A 24,431-nucleotide genomic window follows, 5' to 3' on the forward strand; every position below is an offset into this window, starting at 1 on the left:
TACATGTCATAGATGTTGCTCAAATGAACATGTTTTTCACAAAATTTCCGTCACGGAATAGAACGATGTTATAACTTTATTTTTAAAAAAATGGAACTTTCATGAAAAGGGCTTTAATCAAGTTTATTTTAATAAAAAATCATGTTATAATTTTATTTAATGAAAAAGACTTAAATTTTAATGAAAAACCCTTAAATTTTAATAAAAATGACAAACGAACTTAAATTTTAATGAAAAATATATAATTTTAATATTTTAAAAAAAAAAAATCTAACATGCTGACCCACGCATCCTTACACTGTTTATGAAACTTCTATAGTGTTTATGAAAAAGACATAATTTTAACATTTCTATCCAATGTTTAGCATTGAAAGTTGTATAAAAAATGTTTAATGTTGAAAGAGACCTCGGACCCGATCTCATTGAACATATATATATTTTTTTACAACTCAAATACTCTAATTAATACACATTTATACTGGTCTTTGTGTATATGATGTTTGTCCTTAATTATTTGCAAAAATAATGTAAAATATACATGAGCTGTATTACCTGTGTATAAATCTTTTGGGCAAATCACCTTTTTCTCTCCGTAAGTGAGAGCCTTTCTCTCCGTGAGTGAGAGTTCCTTCTTCCCTTTGTGTGAGGGTTTCTAGATCCATTTTTCCATTTAGCCGCCAGCCTTAGCTATGGCTAGGGTCAGTGGCAGTCTTTTCTTTATGTGTTTTGTTGTTCTCTCCCTTACCTCCTACTACTGTTTTGCCCCAGTTATCATTTCCCCTTTGTTTGTTCTTTCCACCCCATATGTTGTCGATCCTATTAGCCGATGTCCTCATAACCACTCTTTTCTTCTCCATCCTTTGCAATTTGTTTTGTTCTTTCTAATTTGGTTCCATCTTTCATCAATACCTTACCTTAGCCAATTTGCCATCACTTTCAACTGCAATCTGTTGCGGTATATCGAGAGGGTGTGTAGAGCTCCGGTGTTTCCACCGGCTCGGGTGTTCGCACCACCTCCTTCTCTTGGTCTGCCTTTGTTGGCAATGTCGCAAGTGGAGATCCCACTAGCTTTCTTCATTTTTTCTACCTGGTGGCTGCAATCGGAGAGGTTTTCTTTGATAGATGATGGCATCTTCCTTCCTTCAACCTCTGAGGTGTCGATTGGTCGAATCTATGGTATTCGTTAGGTTTCATGGAACGTGATGATCAAGAGGTGTTGCGGCGGCGGGGATTGCAGCAGACTAGGGTTTTCTATTTTCTTTTGGTCTGTTTATGTTTTTGGGCCTAATCTCTTGGTTAGGCTCAGTCTGCTTTGTCTGGAAGGCCCACCCTTTTGTTGTTTATTATGTTTGGGGCCTTGGCTTTGTAACTTTCGTTTTATGTTGGCAATAAAATGCCTTTCTCTCCCAAAAAATAAAAAAAAATTTGGACTAGAGGCACCAATTGGTCCTTCCTACCTTTGCTAGTGGCAACATCGTTTTAGGGTAACGATTTCTTCGCCCTCTTCTTCATTTATGCACTTATCGCTTTGTTTTTATCTCTTGAATTTCTTTCATGTTACAATGCATAAGAATTATACTTTTGATGACGTCCACAATTTGATTAGACAGGCCGCACTAAAGATACCAAGGCTTAGTTTGACATTGATGTGCTGCGAAAACAATCCTTTCAAAATTACTGTGTGAGGAATCATTTGTGGCAAAAAGTTCTTTGATCTCTGGTAAATTATATATTTAGAGGTATATTCAATTGAGATTTTAAGAGATTTTAATGAATTATAAATTCATGAAGTTTGATGGCATTTAATTGACTTTTAGAGATTTCACGTAAAATTTGAGTAAAATGTCTCAAAATAGAAGAAGAGCAGGAGAGATTCGTGAGTGCTTAATGGGCCAACATCTTTATATAGAAATGGCTCACTCAAGCTTACTAGCAATTTACGGGTTATTGATAATTATAGTCCATATTTTCCCGGCAACAAAATTACAGAAGATATCACATAAACAAATGAAACTATTTATTCGAAATTCGAATACAGGCTACGCAACCTTCAACTTACAAACTGCAACCCAATGCTAGCTTTCAAGTGGAAAACATTATTAGTAATTATAGAAAAAGAAAATGATTATTTTGTTAAGTTTTAGTAAACTGATATATACAGGAATTGGATTTTTAGAGAAAGCTGAAAAGACAGAGAGAGTGAGAGGCAAAGTTTCTTCAACTGCAACTCTGTTACATTGCAGAGAGCAACATTTCATTCATCTACGTTCCTTTCTTTTACATCGGAAATCATATCCGTTCAATTACATGAGCCAATGTGATTTTGACACATGGCAGAACAAAGCATATGAGCTATTGAAAAAGACCTGATCTAAAATCACACACTTGGCATATGAGCACAAGTTATCACAACATAAAACAGCTACACAATAGAACAAAGATAAAATAGATAAGTAAATCATTTACTAACTTGAAATTAGTAAGCAATTTACTTTTCAACACTCCCTTCTAAATTGTTAACTGATTTCACACCCAGTAAACTTCTCAAGTTGTTGAATCTGTCTTTGGGAAGAGCCTTGGTAAAGATGTCTGCAATTTGTTCTTCACTCTTGCAGTAAATCAGATCAATGGTACCTTCTTGAATTGCATCCCGAATAAAGTGAAACTTCCTGCCAATATGCTTGGTTCTTTGATGAAACACAGGATTCTTAGACATAGCTATAGCTGAAGTGTTGTCACAGAATAGCGTTGTTGCTGCAGCTTGCTCTTCTCCAAAGTCCTTGAGCACAAACCTAAGCCAAATGGCCTGAGATGTTGCTTCAGCTGCACTAACATACTCTGCTTCTGTAGTTGAAAGAGCTACACTATGCTGCTTGACTGAAGCCCATGAGAATGCCCCACTTCCAAATGAAAAAGCATACCCTGAGGTGCTTTTCATATCCTCCTCAGATCCACTCCAGTCACTATCGCAATATCCAATCAGCAAAGCAGATTTTCCATTCAAATATTCAATTCCAAAGTCAATTGTTCCTTGAATGTACCTTAGGACTCGTTTAGCCGCTCCATAATGTTTCTTGGTAGGCTTGTGCATAAATCGTGCAAGTATACTAGCAGAGAACATAATATCTGGTCTAGTTGCTGTTAAATACAGAAGACTTCCAACTATTTTCCTGTACTCACACTCATCTGCAGGTTCACTTCCATCTTCTCTTCTCAGTTTATCAGTTGCAACCAATGGAATGCTCATTGGTTTGCAATCTTTGAGCCCAAATTTATCCAAAAGAGTTAGAGCATATTTTTTCTGATGTATAAATATACTCCATTCAATTTGAGTTACCCCCATTCCAAGAAAGTGATGAAGTAAACCCAAATCTGACATCTCATATTTGCACATCATTTCAGCTTTGAATTCTTCCATCATTTCTGCATTGCTCCCTGTGTACACAATGTCATCAACATGGATTGACACGATCAAAGTACCAACATCTTCCTTGCTTCTCACATATAAAGTTGCTTCACTTGAGCTTTTGTGAAATCCACAGTGAATTAAATATGTGTCTATTTCACTGTACCAGGCCCTTGGTGCTTGTTTTAGACCATAGAGAGCCTTTCTCAGCTTATAAACCTTGTCTTCAGCCCCTTTAATCACAAAACCATCAGGTTGATCAACATATACTTCCTCCTCAAGAACACCATTCAGAAAGGCTGATTTAACATCTAATTGCCACAGTTTCCAACCTTTCTGTGCAGCTAGTGCAATGAGTGTTCTAATAGTATCTAACCTTGCCACTGGAGCAAAGGTTTCATTAAAATTAATCCCTGGTTTCTGTGTGTAACCTTTGGCTACAAGCCTTGCCTTGTGTTTTTGAATGGAACCATCAAGATTCAGCTTTGTTTTGTATACCCATTTCACACCCACAACAGGTTTACTACTAGGTCTGTCAACTAATTCCCACGTGGAATTCTTTTCAATCATCAATATTTCTTCTGTCATAGCCTTTTTTCAAGCATCATCTTTGATTGCCTCACTGAAATCTTCAGGTTCAATGATGCTCATGTTGCATTGAGCATATACTTCACTCAAACTCTTCCATTTCTGTGGAGTATGGTCATAACTTTCTGAGATTGGAACTGGAGAACCAAGTGAACCAGGTTCTTGAGATGCTTGTAGATCTCCAGTTGATTGTGATCTCAGAGGAGGCTGCATTGACTGAGTTGAATCACTTGAATCTGGCTCAAATTCAGATATCCTTGAGTTTCTTTCATCATTCCAAGAACTAGGAACTTGAACTGATTCATTAGTTTTCCAGTCCCATATCACTTTCTCATCAAAGATTACACTTCTTGATAGTTTAACCTTTTGAGTTCTCAAGTTGAAGATTCTATATCCTTTTTCACAATTTCCATATCCAACGAATACTCCCTTCTCACCAGTTTCCTCCAGTTTGTGTCTTTTCTGTGAAGGAATGTGAATATAACACATGGAACCAAATATCTTCAAATGTTTGACACCTGGCTTCCTCCCACTAAATGCCTCAAATGGAGTTATGTTGTTAAGAGCACTTGTTGGACATCGGTTTTGCAGATACACAGCTGTGTTGACAGCTTCAGCCCAAAACTTCAAGGGAATCTTCTTTTCAATCATCATAGTTCTTGCCATTTCAATTATTGTCCTATTCTTTCTCTCTGCAACACCATTTTGTTGCGGAGAGTAGGCAATAGTCAATTGCCTTTCTAATCCCATATCTTCACAGAACCTTGAAAACTCTAGAGATGTATATTCTCCACCCCTATCACTTCTGAGTTTCTTGATTTGATAACCACTTTGTAGCTCAACCATGGATTTAAACCTTTTGAAAATGTTGAAGACTTGAGACTTGTGTTGCAAGAAAAATACCCAACACATCCTAGTGTGGTCATCAATAAATGTGAGAAAGAATTTGTTGCCTCCTAGAGTAGTTATCTGCATTGGGCCGCATATATCGGAATGAATAAGTTCTAGAGGTTATGATGCCCTCCAAACTTTTCCCTTGTCAAATGATTCCCTGTGACCCTTTCCTGTAGCACATCCGGAGCAAACATGCTCAGAAACTTGTAGTCTAGGTAAGCCCTGCACCATTTCCTTCTCTTGCAGAAGCATCAAACTAATGTAGTTTAGATGTCCATATCTTCTATGCCACAACTGAGATGAATCTTCAACAGTTGCTCTATTAGCCATGTGAGAATTAACATATTCCAAACTTAATGGAAAGCATATGTTCCCTTTCATTGGAACACTTGCAATCAGATCTTCCATATGTCTATCTCCATAAATATCAACCATGTAATCACCAAACACAAGCCAATGTCCATGTTCTACCATCTGCCCTACACTCAATAAGTTTTCATCCAATCCAGGTACAATCATAACTTCTTTAATATACCTAGTCACACCTTTCATCTCAATCACCAATGTGCCTTTGCCTATTGACTGCACTAAATCTCCAGTGCCCATTTTAACTCTACACTTCACATTCTTATCAACATCAATAAGCAAGGATTCATGGGAGGTCATATGATTGCTACATGCACTATCTACATACCATATATTCATACTTCTTCCAATAGTAGCAGAATGACAGGCATAAAACATGGTTGCAGATTCTGTTACCTGATTCGCATAGTTTACAAGTTTTCCAGACTTGTTTGGTTGATCACAATCCTTGATGAAATGACCGAAACGATTGCATCCATGACATTTTGGCTTCCCTTTAAACCAGCACTCACCATAGTGCAGTTTATCACAATGCTTGCATTTTCCCTTAGACTGATCAGATTTTCCTCCTTGATCATATTTGCCACCTCGATTAGCAAGATTCAGAGGTTTAGGATCCCATTTCTTCCCTTTTGATTTCCAATCCTTCTTTGGTTTAGAATTACCAAACGAGAGATTTGGTTGACTTCCTTTCGAATTCAGATTCAGAGTACTGAAAGCTCTTTCAATGGTAGTCTCAGCATGTCTATCAAGGCGTTGTGCAAACCCTCTTAATGCTGCAATCACCTCTTGTACCTCAATAGTTTCAATATCCTTGGTTTGTTCAATTACATAACAAACAGGATCAAACTCCTTAGTTAAGCTTATGAGCAATTTCTGAACTAATCGTTCTCTGGGTAAATCTTCCCCATAACCCTTCATCTGATTTACCAACTCGAGAAGACGAGTGAGATACATAGACAGAGTTTCATCATCCCTCATCCTTGTGTACTCGAAATCACGACGTAGACCCTGCAACTTGATGGATCTCACTTGCTTATCACCAAGAAATTCCTGATGTAGGATATCCCAAGCACCCTTTGAGGTTTCTTCGTTTGAGATTCTGGGAAAGATGTCATCCGAGACAGCTCCTTGGATTATACCCAGTGCCTTAGCATCCTTCATTAGCTTGTCGCTCAGAGAAACTCTCTCCGACTCTGATGAACCTTCATCTCCAATCTTCTTATCCTTCGATTCTGAAATTTCAAACCCCTTTTCAACTAAATCCCAGATTCCATGTGATTTGAAAATAGTTCTCATTCGAATCTTCCAAAATTCATAGTTGTCACCATTGAATATTGAAGCCCGAAGATCACTACCACCAGATCCAGCCATTTGAGACTTGAATCGACAAAACTGAGTCGGAAATTTCACGTTGGATTTCCGAGCACAGCACTCACAGATCTTACGCCCCGATTCCAGATAGAACCTGAGCTCTAGATACCATGTTAAGTTTTAGTAAACTGATATATACAGGAATTGGATTTTTAGAGAAAGCTGAAAAGACAGAGAGAGTGAGAGGCAAAGTTTCTTCAACTGCAACTCTGTTACATTGCAGAGAGCAACATTTCATTCATCTACGTTCCTTTCTTTTACATCGGAAATCATATCTGTTCAATTACATGAGCCAATGTGATTTTGACACATGGCAGAACAAAGCATATGAGCTATTGAAAAAGACCTGATCTAAAATCACACACTTGGCATATGAGCACAAGTTATCACAACATAAAACAGCTACACAATAGAACAAAGATAAAATAGATAAGTAAATCATTTACTAACTTGAAATTAGTAAGCAATTTACTTTTCAACATATTTAATCTAAAGGAAAAAGGAAGAATGCAACAACATAATATATATATATATATATATATATATATATATATATATATATATATATATATATATTAGCTATGGAAGAGTGCTGCAAACAGAATTTGATTCCAACTATCCGGAACGCCGGGAAGACACCAATGGGTGCAATCCATGTTCCGGTGGCCACCGAAACCATAGACCGATGGGTGGCCGTCTTTCCTTAGTTGTGAAAGAGTTGTTATGTTGAGCAAATGAACTGGCTTTGACATTGTCCGCAGCACGTTTTCTAGAACAACTTGTGCTGGATGTGAACCTCCTGGATATTGTGCCCCCATCACTGGTGCCCTTTGTCCAAAACAGTTCCCTGATTTTGCATCATCGCCCCATTCTCTTGGACTGGCCATTACCACAAACATCAGATTAGATCACAATTAATTGTACGAGGGAGAACTAATCGTCATTGCTTTTATTTTTGGAACAAAATTAATGGTCAAAGTTTTTTATTCGAGCAACAATCTAATCTAATCTAAGCTACAGGGACAGTGATTCGAACTTGGATGCAGAAGAACTTGTCTATGTCAACTTGGCAACGACTAGGTCTGCAATATTGTCAAAGTTGAAGTAAGCGGATGATGTTGTTTAATTAGGAGGTCCAATTGCTTAATTACCTCATATGATCTGGAGAAACACCTTGAAAGAAGACCTTAGTTTTACCAGGATCCACATTGGAGTCCACCCACCTAGCCCATGTCTTCAAAGCTTTCTCATATGCCATCATGCGATCAATGTCTTCGTGTACGTTGTTTACGCCATATCGAACTTCCTCCCACCTGCATTGCTTTAGTTTAATTAATGTAAAAACATGAAGAAGGCAAAAGAAAAAAAAATTAGCAGAACATTCATGCGTACGTACGGCTGTTTTCTTCCAGTATGAAGCCACCAATGCCAGGTATTGAAGACCAAGACATCAAAGGTTCTCCAATAACTTCCATTCTGAATCGAGTCGAGCATTAGAACACGTCTGCTGTTCTCATGCACAATATCTACTAGGAAGGCATTCCGGGACAGTACGATCGAAACGTCGTAGGCCTACAAATTAGTGCAAGTGAGCACGATCGCATCTTGTAATTAACATATTTCGTGTGATTAAGGGGACCTGATTAGTAATATGACGGGTGTATTAGAGGGAAATGAAGCTAGTTAGCCTTACCGGGAACTTGAATGTGGAGACACCTCCAACCCTGTTTGAGGTGTAATTGGCTTGTGGCACTGATTTATGAAGTAAACATGTGAGGGACTGCCATTGATTTATGCTCAGTGAGTCCCCTACAAATAGAATGCGCTTCCCTCTAAATTTTTCCAAAAAGCTTTTCCCATCCAACCTACATATATACGTACATAATTATGAGATGACACTTTTTTTTTAGGGAAAATGACCCTTAATTAGGAATAATAGAAATGCAAATTATGACGAGGTGATGCTCCCAAAATAGTTTAGAAATTAAGGATGATTATTGCGGGCATGCATTAACCATGTGGTAAATACTTTCAGAAAAAAAAAAAAAAAAAAAAAGACAACTCGCTACAATAAACATATTTTAACATATGTTTATGATCAATTTGTTGACATTATTGAAAACTGACCATTTGTACAACGAAATGCCATAATTTTTTTTTTGACAGCCAGAATATGTTTATTGTAACTATTCCCCCCCCCCCCCAAAAAAAATCCACATTCTGCTATAGTGGCGAGAAGGACTGGATAGAGAAGATGAAGAGAGAAACAAAATGATGGATAAGAAATGTACGTTGGTAATTTGCATGAAGTGGGCTGCCATCTGTAGTTGAGATACTCATTGTCTGGACGACCATTCTTTTGGCAATCGAATTCCTTCCAAATGAAGGGACAGTCTACTGAATTGTAGAGAGGGTAGGACTTATCATATACCCATTCCCCATGGAAAAGGTCACACCTAGACCCAGACCCAGAACCAGCACTGTTTACATGTTTTATTGTCCCTTGACTCACCACCCTTCCTCCTATTTGACACAAAAGAGAAAATATCAATGCTGCAGAAAATATAGAGGAAGCACCCATGTGGCACAAGAGGATGATAGCTAGCTACAATATTCTTAGTTGCTTAGAATTATAGTCTTGCTTTTGTTTAAATAAGGGGGCTTCCTCTATATGCATAATCTTTTCTTAATCGATATGGCAATTAAGGGCTTGTTATATATTAGCTTTTCTTTTATAATTGAACACCCTAATTAAGAAGAATATATTTTGATTGCTAGATCAGCAGTTTAACAACATAACATTAGTAATTAGTTAGACCATTGATTGGATGGGTTGTGTCTTCATATCTAGAGTTAAATTCTCTGTTTGACGACATATTTGACAAAAGTGAATTAATCACTCTTTATATTGAATTTTCCCAATATAGCTTTTGTTCAAAACAATGGCTCTAATACAAGTAAAGGTCCTTTTTTCAACCCCACAAAAAAGCTAAGGTCTTAAACCTCTTCATATTAATATTTAAGTACATTAGCAATAAATAATCATGTTTTCCTAGACAAAATAATCCAAGAAAATTCTAATAGCGTTCGATCTTTATCTAATGGTGAATGAGAAAGTATAACAACAAAATATTAAATCTGATCCCCTATGGGATTAAGATTGAATGGTAGATGGCCACTTCCTTAAGTCATGTGGTTTAGATAAATACTAATATACTATATTGCGATATACAATGGAAGGCAAATAATCTCCATATACCTATCTAATTGACTAGATATTGGCCTTTGCAAGTGGCGAAATTAGTGGTCGAGGCTTGAGTAGTTTAGGCGTATAGAGGACCTTATTGTTTGGATTATTCCAACTTCTGAGTGGCTTTTCTCCACTCTAAAATGATAAGGTTGGAGGCTAGCTACTTCAATTCGTCACATTTTTCTTTTTCCTTTAATTTTGTGATTTGGTTCGATCGAACCTATACAATATACATGCAGCTCCTCTGCGTGGTGTCCATCAAGGTTCCAGCTTGCAGTAGATATATAATGAACTACGGTCGCTTCAGTGATTGCTGCGGCATAGGATTTACTTCCCTCTAAATTTCCTCTTTTTTTTTTCTCCCATCTTTTCACACTTTTTTTTGTCTTTATCTCTAAAAAAAAAAAGTCAATACAAGATATTGATGTGACTTAATCGTAACCATTACCACGTCAACCAGCTGTTGGAAGGTTCTATGATATATGCTACATTGGGGCCCATTGCTGTAGTGTTTGTCGGGACACATGTGCCTGTCATAAAAAAAATTGTCTTACGACTTTTGCGAAGACTTGTATTTTTGTTAAACAGTCGCCCGGCCTCGTCATTATGACTCCCCTTGTGAGGGAGAGATTTGATTAAGCAATCATAAGCCAGTCGGTGACACAATCATTTGATTAAGAAGTTTACTTACTTGTGGCACACGCACCACATATATAATCTAGTATAAAATTAATACATATATTAACTATTCTAAAATTAATTCATCTTTTCTATTGACAGAAATCAATAGTGGGACGCCTTTATAACAACAATCAAATAGATTCACTAGGTTCACCAAAGGCTTTGAGTGTCAATCCTCCGAAAACAACTGAGAATCCAACTTACGAAAGGGCCATTGTGTTTTCAACCAAACAGGATTATCTTATTCTATTTACAATACGGTAGCTTCTTCCACTTGTTACTTTAAGTTCATCTTTTTGAAGGAGAAATAAATTTATTCAAAGTTTTCGAGCCTAATAATACAATCGTTTATTTTTTAGGTCTTTTGTCAAAAATTATGTCTATAAAAAATCATTCAAATCAGAAATCATATGATCATTGGCTTAAATGATAGTCATTTTTAGTGTTTTTTTTTTACAAAACCGTATTCATTCATTTTCTTCACTACAAATGAATGTTTTATTGATTTTAGATTTGTCTAATTTTTTGCAGGGAAGATTTGTAAATGATGAATTGAAAGCTAGACGATTCGAATTCTTGAAAAAATTACAGAGTGACCTCCAAAATTTGTGTCAAAATTAGACAAAATCCAAAACCAGTAAGTCATTCATTTGTAGTAAAGAAAATAGACGAATATGATTATGCAAAAAAAAAAAAACACTAAAATGATTATTATTTTACGTTCATATGGTTTCGAATGTTTTGGTGATTTTTGGTAGACATAATTTTTTAGGGAAGACCTTGAAAATGGATTAGATCATTGAAATACAATACAAAGTGAGCCAACAAAATATTTGTCAAAATAGGTGTAAAAAAGTGTCATCCTAACCTAAACCTATATAATATATGTATATGTGTGTGTATATATTTATGGTAGATTTACTCTAAGGGGCGAGATGATAAGTAGGTATTGAACTCGTTATCCACAAAACATCTCACTTATAAGTGAAAAAAAATACCAATAGACTGTATTAGTAAGTGCTCATTTTTACAGTATATATGTACTTGTTCATAACTGTGTTACTTTTGATGAATAAAGATGATGCTCATAAGTTGAAATCGCATGCTTGCGTAAGTAAACCATATTAATTGGATGGAATCGCCAATTGGACTAAACCTGAGGGCTTACATGTTACTTTTAATTTTCCGAGTCCACATACACATAGTAACTGATTTTGCTTTGTATCAGAGATGCGTATAGAAGCTGATTCCAAGTATCAGGAACTCCGGCTAAACACCAGTGGCTGCAGTCCATGTCCCTGTGACCGCCGTGACCGTACACAGATGGATGCCCATCTTTTCTTAGTTGTGAAAGGGTTGTGACATTTAGCAAATGAACTGGGTTTGACATTGAACGCAGCACTCTTTCTACTACTACCTCTGCTGGATGTGAACCTGCCGGATACTCATCCCTCGCCATTGGTTGCGTTTGCCCTTCACAATGCTTTGAGGCTGCCTCTCCCCACTCACTTCCACTGAAAAAACATTGCACAACTAGAATGAGACAGGAAAACAAAAGGTTGCAGAAGAAATGTAAACAAAATGAGCAAACAATTGTGTTAAAAATAAGGTAAAACACTAGCTAATTGATACTAAATTCTAAACAATGTAACAACGTTTCCTTATGTGATGAAAGCCACAAGATTTCTTACCGGATAACTGAACATGTGCATTTGAATAAAAGTTCATATTGTAAAGGTTGACGTTCATAATTTGATAACATGTTGGACCTTATAGAATAATGCGGTTACATTACAAACAATGTGCTACATGAAATTAGCGTTACTTATTATGATCTGGGGAAACGCCTTGGAAGAAAACTCTTGTTTTTGTCGATTCCAAATTTGTATCAACCCATCTAGCCCATGTCTTGAGCGCTTTCTCGTATGCAACCAAGCGATCCATATCTTTGTATGTATGGCTTCCGTCTTGAATTAGATCCCAACTGTAACACATACGTTCATTTACTTAACGTTGTTAATTAACCAAATTTTTACAAGCTAAATTTACAAATTCAATTATTTAAGCAGTTTTCTATCATCTAGCACAGGCCCATAGGGTGTTGGAAAATGGAGCTTACGGTTGCTTCCTTCCGGTGTGAAGCCACCAATGCCATGAGTTGAAGACCAAAACATCACTATTCCTCCACAGTTTCCCACTTTCGATAGAGTCGAGTTTAAGAACTCGACCAGCAGTTGTGTTTATTGTATCAACCAGAAATGCATTCCGAGAGAACATGACCTTCATATTGTATGCCTGCAGCCAGATGTGGAACAATACGGTTTTAGAACCACTTGATGACATCAAATTACTTTAGCTAGGACCATTAATAACTGACGTGTGTGCGATTGAAAGTTAATGTTCTACTCTAAAACTAATTAGCAATAAGGGAATTAACTTGATTCTTTATAATCACATGCAAGGTCTCTTAATTCTCTGACGTGGGACAATACTCTACAGCATCACACACCTCCTCACACGTGACGATAATCAAGTCAAACACATGGCTGGCACATATTATATCAAAGTAATGATGCACTTGCAAAATTTATTTACCAAATTTTGTTCACCAAATAATATGCGGTACTGTGTCGTTATTTATTCAAATCCTTATCTATATCCAAGGAGGCCTGAGTCGTCATGTACTAAACAAATTTAATGAACGTAATATTATTCTGGTAGCTAGAGATTTATAGGTGGTCTCACTTTTTTTATATCTTGTTTGTCAAGTTTTGATGCTGATAGGCTATATTTTAGGGAAGAGATTTGAAACCAAGGAATCTCTAATTAAAGAAATCTATGATTAATATTCCATCCTAGCGGTTGCTCTTTACAGTTCACATGCATTAAGCTTACCTAATTTCCAAAATAATTGCTGGTAGAGTAATGCATGCATCATTACAGCATAATTGTCATCTTTTCTACTATTTTTATAGTTAGGAGGACCCAAATATACTTATATGAGATCCCAAAAATAAAAATAAAAAAGGAAAAAGCAGTATTCGGTTCTTAGTTTTTAATGTTTATTTATTAAGATCTTATTAGTTTTTAGATTTTGATCAAAGTCGCTAATATTAATATATTAATAAATTACATGTAAGTTACATAATTTTTTATAATGAAAATTAGTAATTGATTTAGAGTTTTAATACTCATACTCTTATTAAACTCCTAATTAATTTTCAATTCAAACATTTCCAAAATATAAAAAATAAAATTAGAATAAGTTTGTACCCATTAAATTTTTATAAAAAAAATTGGGTAAATTACAGAAAACTACCTCAACTATTAGACCAGTCATAATTTCATACCTCATCTTTAAAAAATGTCAATGTCATACCTCATCTTACGAATTTATTACAATTTCATATTTTCCGTTAGTTTGTCTGTCAATTCTTCCATCAAATAATGACAGGCCCACTTTCAATTCCAACTAGATTAAAAAATTAACTAAATATTATAAAAAATTAAAAAAAAAAAAACAACAACAACAAACCCACTCCCAGATCCCCTTCCTTCCCCCTCACCTCTCTGCAACTCCCGCTCTCTCTTCCTCCATCTCCACCTCTGTGCTCCTCCCCCTCCCCCTCATACATACCCATCACCCTCTCCATGTATGCCCACTCTCCTTCCCCATCATCGTCATCCGTACGATTCGTGAACCGCCCCAGATCTCCATGCCGTTTGATTTTGGTGAAGAATTAGTTCTGCAACAGCAAGAACAATAACGACCAGGCCGTTGTCAGTGAGAATCGAAGGAATGGAAGGCGATTTGGTGAGAAGGCTTTGTCGGCAATGGGTGTGTGGTAGGGTTCACGAATCGTACGAACGACGATGACGGGGAATGAGAGTGGGCATACATGGAGAGGGTGATGGGTGTGTAGGAGGGGGAGGGGGAGGAGCGCGGAGGTGGAGATGGAGGAAGAGAGGGCAGGAGTTGCGAGGGGGAAGGATATGGATCTGAGTGTGGGTTTGTTGTTTGTTGTTTGTTTTTAATTTTTTAATATTTAGTTAATTTTTTAATCTAGTTGGAATTGAAAGTGGGTTCCGTCTCAAGCCACGTTACTATTTAATGGAAGAATTGACAGAAAAATTGGCAGAATGTATGAAATTGTAACAAATTCGTAAGATGAGGTATGACATTGACATTTTTTAAAGATGAGATATGAAATTGTAATTGGACCAATAGTTGAGGTAGTTTTATGTAATCTACCCAAAAAAATTCAATTTTTTAATCTTATATGTACCCATTCTTAAATATAACAATTTGTTATATTAAAAATGTACCTTTTTTTTAATATAAAATGTACCCAGTTTTTATTTAAAATTCATATTCAATCTTTTCTCTAATCTATTTTTTAAATTTATATGGGTACATTCTATTTCGTTGATTTGAGAATGCGGCCATGTCAAAAGTTTAATAAAAGAAATTTAATAATGTTATTAAGCCTAATATTTTTTTTTTATGTTCTCAAAAAAATGTACCCATATTTTGGTACAATAATTTTTTGGTTAGTTTTGATGAACGTACCCATGTATGTATATATATACACACAATATATTGGAGAGTATAATTCATCTTTAATATTTTTAATCCTATAAATTATGAGTTCTATTTAAAATCTGATTAATATAAATAACTATAAATTTTATTTTTAATTTAAAAATATAATAACCTACATAGAAATACATAATTACATTAATGTTAATGTAAGGAACTTCGATAAAAAACTAAAAACCACAAAGGTTCAGTGAAAGAACATTGGTAGTTAGGGACTGTATTCAAAGTATTCCAATAAAAAATTATGCATTACTGTGAAGGAAAAAGATTATGCACTTCCTTTTTATCTTATTTTCTTGTTTTGTTTATAGCCACATGATTGAATAAATCACCTGTGAATCAGAGGACAAAAACCAACAAACATTATTTCCCTAGACCTAGGGTTAAAATACAGTGCAACAGTAGGACAACTAATATAAGAAATGCATTAACAATTAAAAAGAAGGTAAAATATATATAGGTATCAATGGTCTCACTGGGAATGCGAATGTGGATAGTCCGCCAGTCCTGTACAGGTTATATTGAGTCTGTGGATTCGCTGTATGAAGCATACAAGTGAGTGACTGCCACTGGTTCAAACTCAATGAGTCTCCAACAAACATGATGCTTTTCCCTCTAAATCTCTGCAAGAAATCTTCACTGTTGAACCTATATATACACCAGTATTAAAAAAAAAAGAATTAAAGAATTAAAGTATTTATAATTTCTGAAACTAAAAGTTGAAGAAAGCATACAGCAAAGGGGTATCTAGCCATTGATACCAAGGGAGGGGGAGGTTTTGGACTTGAACGTAGTGAGTTGAAGAGGAAGACTCTAATCACCAAAGCAATCTACCACTTGCATATATTTACCTTGTTAAGTTGCAGTGAGTAGGCTGCCATCGGAATTTGAGATAGAATTTGTCGGAACGACCATTTTGTAGGCAATCGAATTCCTTCTCGATGAAGGAGCATTGTGATGATGTATAAAGGGGATATGATTCATCATAAACCCATCTTCCTTGGAAAATATCACATCCTTCACTAGAGTACTGGCGACTTCCGCGTACATGATGGTGCAGAATAGAGAGCACCATAATAAATGTGCCAATGGCAAAATTATCCATGAGAGAGAGAGAGAGAGAGAGAGAGAGAGAGAGAGAGAGAGAGAGAGAGAGAGGAGGAGGAGGAGGTTGGAGAGTCTCACAATGTATGTGACTAGCTAGGGGGTGAGAATGCATGTATGTATATACGTGTGAAATTACATGTTTCTTCTTTTTGGCAGGAGATTTTGTGGATTAGAGATGAAATGTACTCCAAGAAATGGAATTTAAAGATTTGGATTTTGTTATGATTGGGTGGATGGAAAGGACTGGGAGAGAGTTTTGTGTAATCTCCATTATCCACATATATATGACACTTTGGATGTAGTCCCTAGCTATCAATATTCTTTGACTGAAACCTTATCTGTTTTTAGCTTTGATCGAAGTTCCTGACATTAATGTAATAGTCTAAGTTACTATATTTTTTTAAATTAAAAATTATGAATTGAAATTTGTATTTGTTTATATTAAGGAGATGGAGAAGTGGGTTGCCCGGGGGGGTGGGTTCTGGCTTGTTTTGGTTGTTTTTGTTTTTTTTTAAAATAGGGTAAATAATATTATATTTTAAATGCATAAAGATTACTTTTTTTTGCCACGTGTCACAAATGTGGCAGCACGTCAGCACAGATGTGGATCCCATATTACATTCGTTATTTAGAGAAAACCGAACTTGCCAATTTAATAGTGGAGAATAATACGATTAGGCTATAGTTTGGAATCATTGTGTTTTGATTTTTTGTGTGTAAACAAATACAATTGAAATTAGTAATTTAAACCACTAAAAATTGAAAAGGACTAAGAAAACTGCCAAAGTAAAAAGAAAGCGAATCATTTTTAAAATTAAGAAAGGATCCCAAAATAATAGAATAATCATGCAAAACCAAATAAAAAACTTATTTTAGCAATGTTACATGAATTGTACACAAAGTTTTACTGTAACTCTTATAAAAAAAAAAAGTTTCCTCTCATATTAATTCATGTACTCATCCTCCATGTTCTGCATTATCCTATTCGGTCAACTAGGTTAAAAGAAATGTTAATTTCACATACAATGAACACCAAAAATTGTAAAAAAAAAAAAAAAAAAACCCTAGCTAGACCAGTAAATTATATTATATTCAATCTATACTAAAGCTGAAAACAAACTGTTTTACTATTCATAAGAACAGTGTAATTTCGAAAATGCCCCTGCCTTAATTGTGTAATTTCAATATATTACTCCGATGTAAATCTAATTGAATCTGGACCGTCCATTTATTTGGGGCACTGTGATAAGAAATCAGTCCGTCCATTTTTATCTTCTTTTTCCTCTTAAGTGAACGTCATTCTTTCTCTCGCTCTCTCTTCCCACTCAGCACCCACGAACCCAGAAACACCGAAAACCATCACCAGTCTCATCCTTCAGTTCTCAATTGGATTCCACAGTGTAAACCCAGAAACTAAAGGTAAGAAAATTCAATTTTGTTTTCGGTTTCTTATTAACTTTCAATGTTACTTTCTTATTAGATTATTATTTTTGATAAACCCACTTAGAATCTGATTTGGGGTTTCCTTGGATTCTAAAGTAAAAACCTTGAAACTTAAAGGTAGGAAAATTTCAATTTATTTATTTATTTATTTACTGTGTTGATATCTGATTAATACTATTTTTCATAAACCCACCTAGAATCTGATATGGGTTTTGCTTAAATTCATCTTGGGGTTTTTTAATTTTAAGTTTTATAATTTTCTGGTGCACCTGTGATTAAATATTCAGATAAATTTAACGGGATGGGTTTTTATTTTTATTTTTTTAATTGCTGTAGTTTATGCAAAGAGCAACTTACAAAGAGGTGAAGAAAAAAAAGTATGTCAAACCATTGCTCATCACTTCAAGTACCTTTTGACCATTTGCATGTCAAGATATGCTTCAATTTTGTTAGGTATTATTTTAGTTTTAGTTTTGAAGTTTGAGAATTTGGAACTGGTATGCAGGATGATCATGAATGAATGGTACTCTTCTGCAATGGCGGGATTTGTTATTTGTGGGGCAACTGATTGGGTAAGTTATTTCGAAGCGTTTTTCGTAAAAATTTATTTATGCTGGACATAGTTGCAAGACTCATAATGATTAGGCTTGAAACAGATTCTGTAAATCAATTTTGGTGGAGGAGTTGTTCCGTAGCCTGAGGAAGAACAGAGCAATGTTTTTGAAACAAGGTTTGGCCGAAACTTTTCTATAAAATTTCACAATTTTTGAGTTTTAAGCCATTCAAATTGGTTTGTTAAGTAGGAATAAAACTACCAATTAATTAAAGATTAGTAATTTTCTCAAGAACTAATTACTAACCAAATTCACATCTACCTGTATTAAGCAAAACCCCAAGATGAATATCTTTTATGATGTCCAGCTTTCTCACTGTACATTTGGTACCTGAGTACTGGATGTTAGCTTAGAGATTTTGAAATACCAATGTTTTTTAGTTATCATATTATTTTGACCATATTATTTGCTTTAGTCTTGATGCATCAATGTCACTGATTACAGTCAGTTGCAGATGAACCAGCTAGCTATCTTTCACCAGAAAACAAAACAAGGTAGCATTCACCTTCTTCTCCATCTTTCCAAACCAATTAATTATACTATAGATTACAGATAAAGCAGTCCATGTAATTTTAGCATGGTATCATTTTTTATCTAATAACTCCGCCTATGTAAGTTTATCTTACATGGCCGGTCCCAAGGCCTGGTAAAGGAGGAGGGGGAGGGCGTCAGGTAGTCGACAGCCGGCACTCCACAGTCACGTCGAATCCTTATGAAAATGAATTCAGAATGAAATCGCGCTAAAGCTAGGGCGTCACCCGTAAGTGGCGCGCTGTGTGGCCCGAGCACAGTGATAAGTGAGCAAGGGTCGCTGTATTTCCATAGGCACCCGGATGCAGTGTTAAATGAGTAAGGGGGCCATAGAAACTTCTTTTCGAACGACTCCACTCAAAGTTGTTTAGGAGCATATGCACCTATCAACTTTACACGGGACACACAAAAGAAGTACTTTGATTCCATTGGACAGGGGAGGGTGAAGAAGCTAGGACAGAAGGGTAGAGCTCAGGAGAGTAGAATGCGTTTAGGAACGTGGAATATAGGAACCTTAACGGGAAAATCTATGGAAGTAGTGGAAGTTATGGTGAGGAGAAGGATAAATATTATGTGCCTACAAGAAACTAAGTGAGTTGGTCTTAAGGCAAAGGATCTAGAAAACTCAGGGTTTAAACTTTGGTACTCGGGCACAAATAGAACGAGAAACGGTGTTGGCATCATCGTGGACAAGACCTTGACACAAGATGTTGTAGATGTCAAGAGGGTAGGAGATAGAATCATGGCAATCAAGATTGTAATAGGACAAGAACTTATCAATGTGATTAGTGCGTACGCACCTCAAGTAGGGTTGGATATGAGTTCGAAGGAGAAATTTTGGGAAGACCTTGGAGACTTGGTGCAAGGAATTGCTCAGACGGAGAAGTTATTTATAGGAGGAGATTTAAATGGACACGTGGGCAGGGAGACAGGCAACTATGGAGGTTTTCATGGTGGCCATGGTTTTGGGGAGAGAAACGAGGATGGGGAAGCTATCTTGGATTTTGCAATGGCATATGATCTCTTCTTAGCCAACACCTTCTTTAAGAAGAGAGAAGAACATGTGATCACCTACAAGAGTGGGTCGTCAAAAACACAAATAGATTTTCTTCTAATGAGGAAAGGGGATCGTATAACTTGTAAGGATTGCAAAGTTATACCAGGAGAGAGCGTGGCTAATCAACATCGCTTGTTGGTGATGGATGTACATATCAAAAGAGTGAGAAAAAAGAACAAGACTTGGAAGTGCCCAAGGACTAGATGGTGGAATCTAAAAGAAGAAAAACAAGTCATTTTCAAAGAGAAAGTAATCACCCAGTGTGTGTGGGATAGAGAGGGGGAAGCTAGCCAAATGTGGGATTCCATGGCTAGTTGTATCCGAAAAGTAGCAAAAGAGGTGTTAGGAGAGTCCAAGGGCTTTGCCCCACACCAAAAGGAATCTTGGTGGTGGAATGAGGAGGTACAAACAAAGGTGAAGGCTAAGAAGGAATGTTGTAAAGCCTTATACAAGGATAGGACCGATGAAAATGGTGAAAGGTATAGAAAAACGAAGCAAGAGGCGAAGAAAGCTGTGAGAGAAGCTAAGTTAGCGGCTTATGACGATATGTATAAGCGACTAGATACCAAAGAAGGAGAGTTGGATATCTATAAACTAGCTAGAGCAAGGGAAAAGAAGACAAGGGACCTAAACCAAGTGAGGTGCATCAAGGATGAGGATGGAAAGGTTCTTGCTATAGAGAACGCGGTTAAAGATAGATGGAGAGGTTATTTTCATAATCTTTTCAATGAAGGACATGAAAGGAGTGCTTCTTTAGGGGAGTTGAGTAACTCAGAAGAGTGTAGAAACTACTCTTTTTATCGTCGAATCCGGAAGGAAGAAGTGGTTGTAGCTTTGAAGAAGATGAAGCATAGAAAAGCAGTAGGCCCAGACGATATACCAATCGAAGTGTGGAAAGTTTTGGGAGAGACAGGTATAACATGGCTCACTGATCTTTTCAATAGGATTTTGAAAATGAAGAAGATGCCAAATGAGTGGCGAACGAGCACTTTGGTGCCTATCTACAAGAATAAGGGCGACGTACAAAATTGCATGAACTATAGGGGTATTAAGCTAATGAGTCATACAATGAAGCTCTGGGAGAGAGTCATTGAGCATAGATTGAGGCAATAGACACGGGTTTCGGACAACCAATTCGGGTTCATGCCAGGACGCTCAACCATGGAGGCAATCTATCTCTTACGAAGATTGATGGAAAGATATAGAGATGGGAAAAAGGATTTACACATGGTCTTTATAGATTTGGAAAAAGCGTATGATAGGGTCCCAAGAGACATTCTTTGGAGGATTTTAGAGAAGAAAGGAGTACGAGTAGCATATATCCAAGCTATAAAGGATATGTATGAAGGAGCAAAGACTGCCGTAAGAACTCATGAAGGACAAACCGAAAGTTTTCCCATAACTGTAGGATTACATCAAGGCTCATCCTTAAGTCCTTACCTTTTTGCGTTGGTAATGGATGAGTTAACAGGACATATTTAAGATGATATTCCTTGGTGTATGCTTTTCGCAGACGATATAGTGTTGATAGATGAAACTCAGGAAGGGGTAAATGCAAAGCTTAACCTTTGGAGAGAAGTGTTGGAATCTAAAGGTCTTCGCCTAAGCCGATCAAAGACAGAATATATGGAGTGCAAGTTCAGTGCAAATGGAGGCCAAAACGAGTTAGGGGTGAGGATCGGAGATCAAGAAATACCAAAGAGCGATCGTTTTCGTTACCTAGGATCTATCTTGCAAAAGAACGGAGAATTAGATGGAGATCTCAACCATAGAATACAAGCTGGATGGATGAAGTGGAAGAGTGCATCCGGCGTATTGTGTGACCGCCGTATGCCACTGAAGCTCAAGGAAAAATTTTATAGGACGGCAATAAGGCCGGCGATGCTGTATGGCACAGAATGTTGGGCGGTGAAGCATCAACACGTACACAAAATGGGTGTAGCGGAGATGAGGATGCTTCGTTGGATGTGTGGGCACACAAGAAAGGATAAGATTAGGAATGAGGATATCCAGGGTAAAGTAGGAGTAGCCGAAATTGAAGGAAAGATGAGAGAAAATCGGTTACGGTGGTTTGGACATGTGCAAAGAAGGCCTACTGACGCTCCGATTAGAAGATGCGACTATGGGACAGAGGTTCAGGGCCGAAGGGGTAGAGGAAGACCTAGGAAAACTTTGGAAGAGACTCTAAGAAAAGACTTAGAGTACTTGGATCTAACGGAGGACATGACACAGGACCGAGCACAATGGCGTTCAAAGATTCATATAGCCGATCCCACTCAGTGACTTGGATTTTCCAAGTCTCCAACCGAGAAGTTTTCCTCACTCGGGAAATTAAGGGAATACTACCTCAACCTACATGCTCCACTCACAAAGCTTCAACATACAAGCTTCAACAAAAGAAAATTCAAAGAACTTAGCGAAGAAGGCTTTGGTGTGTTCAACACAATACGTTGAAATGAAGGAAAGCTATTTATTGATATCCCTGATAAGTCACAAATATGTACATATACATGAGTCAAAATAAACAAACAAGAGGGAGCCTTCACAAAGGTTGCTTAGGAGAAGTCTCAGTAGTCGGTAGAGCCCCAGAAAGAGCAGGCACTGGAGGGGGATCATTTGGAGCCTCAGTACTGGATAAAACCCTAGAAGGAGGAGGCAGCAGAGGTTGATCATTTGGAGCTTCATTACGCGGTATAGCCCCAGAAGACGAAGGCAATAAATGCCTTTGGAACAAACCCACAAATCTCTGATGATCAAGTAAAACCTGACCATCAGATTCCTTCATCTGGTCAAGCTTCCTCTTCATGTTTGTAGCATAGTCATGTGCGAGCCGGTGCAACTGTTTATTCTCATGCTTGAGCCCTCTAATCTCCTGTTTGAGACTCATCACTTCAGCCGCCAATGATTCAACTTGGCGAGTTCGAGCAAATAGGCGTTGGGCCATGTTAGACACAGAACCTGCACACTGAACACTGAGAGCCAGAGAATCCTTAACAGCCAACTAATCAGACCGTTTGGAAAGTAGTCTGTTATCTTTGGGAGTGAGAATGTTCCTGGCCACTACCGCAGCGGTCATATCATTCTTCATCACGGAATCCCCAACAGTAAGAGGACCAGTAGGGGAGACGAAGGATGGGCGCCATATGTTGTCTGGAGAAGGCGTGGCTGCCTCTTCAACAAGGTTCAAGTCAAAACGACGGTCGGAGGGGCCAGACATTTTCAAAGGTGTTGAAGAGAGAAAAGGTCGGACAAATCAAGATCTTAGAAGTGCAAGAATGAAGCTTCTACTGGTGGAGATTCAAGTGTGCTTTGGAACTTAATGCCAGCCTCTATAAAAATCTGCACTCGACGGAGCTTCAGAAATAGAAGAGGCGTTTGCTTTCTCAAAAGCTAGGATGCTCAGAGACCACGAGACGTTTGCTTTCTCAAAAGTTGGGCTGCTCAAAGACCACGAAGGCCGATCTCAGAAATCGAAGAGGCGCTTGCTTTCTCAAAAGCTGGGCTGCTCAAAGACCACGAGGGCCGATCTCAGAAATCGAAGAGGCACCTACTTTCTCAGCCTTGTCAGCACCTGTCAGCTTTGCGGAAATTATGGGCATTATGTCGAAGATTTCTGGTGAAGTAGAAAGCACATGAATCTTACTGTTCAATCACCCACTTCCCACACGCAACATTAGCTCATGGGTACCACAGATAACTTTGCCAAAGTTCTCTGACAAAGTTGAGACACGTGAAGCTTGCAGCACACACTACACCGCTCTGACCAAGAAGGGTAAAAGAATAGCAATGAAACAGCACTAACAAAGTTTAGACACATAAATTTTGAAGGTCTAGCTACCATATTATTACCCACAAGGGTAAAGGAACAGTACCACTGCTGGATAATTGGAAAGTCTCTGTGTGTCAACCTCTGTGCTTCGTGGCAAGATAGACTAGCAAACATGCCCAACCTTTTCTCACATTCGAGAAAACACTCCCAACAAGACTGCTTGCTCCAAAATCGAAGAGGCACCGCCCTCCGAATCTCGAGAGCCAGACTCCCAACATGATTACTTTCTCAAAAATCGAAGAGACACCGCTCTCCGAATCTCGAGAGCCAGACCCCTAGCAGGATGGCTTTCTCAAAAATCGAAAAGGCATCGTTCTCCGAATCTTGAGAGCCAGATCTCCGACAGGATTGCTTGTTCGAAAACCGAAGAGGCACCACTTTCCCAACTTCAAGAGCCGGATCTTCTTGGATAAAGCTTGTCTGTAATCTTTACACGCAACATCAGCTTTCCAGATACCACAGACCACTTTTTCAAAGTGCTCTGACAGTTAAAACATGTGAAGCTGGCAGCTCCCACTACCGTGTTATGACCAAGCAGGGTAAGGGAATAGCATTACTACTTGTTGTTAGGGAGACTCCTATATATGTTGACCTCCATCCCCAACAGACAGGCAGACCTGCAAAAATGCTCAACCCTTCCTCATATCTGAGAAGGCACTCCCAAAGAAGCCTTTCGAAATATTCAGCTTTC

General features: G+C 37.4%; 2 protein-coding genes across 5 annotated transcripts; both read right to left on the minus strand.

Annotated features, from left to right (window-relative positions):
* Positions 1 to 6,808: 6,808 nt before the first annotated feature.
* Positions 6,809 to 9,600, minus strand: LOC103444049 (protein trichome birefringence-like 43). Of its 2 annotated transcripts, none has more exons than XM_008382956.4 (5): positions 8,920 to 9,600; positions 8,322 to 8,493; positions 8,025 to 8,200; positions 7,780 to 7,941; positions 6,809 to 7,507 (listed from the first exon to the last, which is right to left on the minus strand). In XM_008382956.4, the coding sequence occupies exons 1-5, from the start codon at positions 9,207 to 9,209 to the stop codon at positions 7,204 to 7,206; spliced, it is 1,104 nt and encodes a 367-aa protein (XP_008381178.1). In that variant the 5' UTR covers positions 9,210 to 9,600; the 3' UTR covers positions 6,809 to 7,203. The 2 variants fall into 2 exon arrangements, with proteins under 2 accessions (XP_008381178.1, XP_070661255.1); XM_070805154.1 differs by having other exon boundaries at positions 8,322 to 8,380; positions 8,920 to 9,142.
* A 2,051-nt stretch (positions 9,601 to 11,651) lies between these two features.
* LOC103444047 (protein trichome birefringence-like 43) lies at positions 11,652 to 16,442 on the minus strand. 3 transcript variants are annotated; one of them, XM_008382954.4, is made up of 5 exons: positions 16,011 to 16,442; positions 15,636 to 15,807; positions 12,679 to 12,854; positions 12,385 to 12,543; positions 11,652 to 12,073 (listed from the first exon to the last, which is right to left on the minus strand). In XM_008382954.4, the coding sequence occupies exons 1-5, from the start codon at positions 16,376 to 16,378 to the stop codon at positions 11,737 to 11,739; spliced, it is 1,212 nt and encodes a 403-aa protein (XP_008381176.3). In that variant the 5' UTR covers positions 16,379 to 16,442; the 3' UTR covers positions 11,652 to 11,736. The 3 variants fall into 3 exon arrangements, with proteins under 3 accessions (XP_008381176.3, XP_008381177.3, XP_070661256.1); XM_008382955.4 differs by having other exon boundaries at positions 15,636 to 15,782; positions 16,011 to 16,424; XM_070805155.1 differs by having other exon boundaries at positions 15,636 to 15,782; positions 15,894 to 16,096.
* Between the last annotated feature and the right edge of the window lie 7,989 nt (positions 16,443 to 24,431).

This window comes from Malus domestica, chromosome 09 (genome assembly GCF_042453785.1).
Source record: "Malus domestica chromosome 09, GDT2T_hap1".
NCBI classification, from domain to species: Eukaryota; Viridiplantae; Streptophyta; class Magnoliopsida; order Rosales; family Rosaceae; genus Malus; species Malus domestica.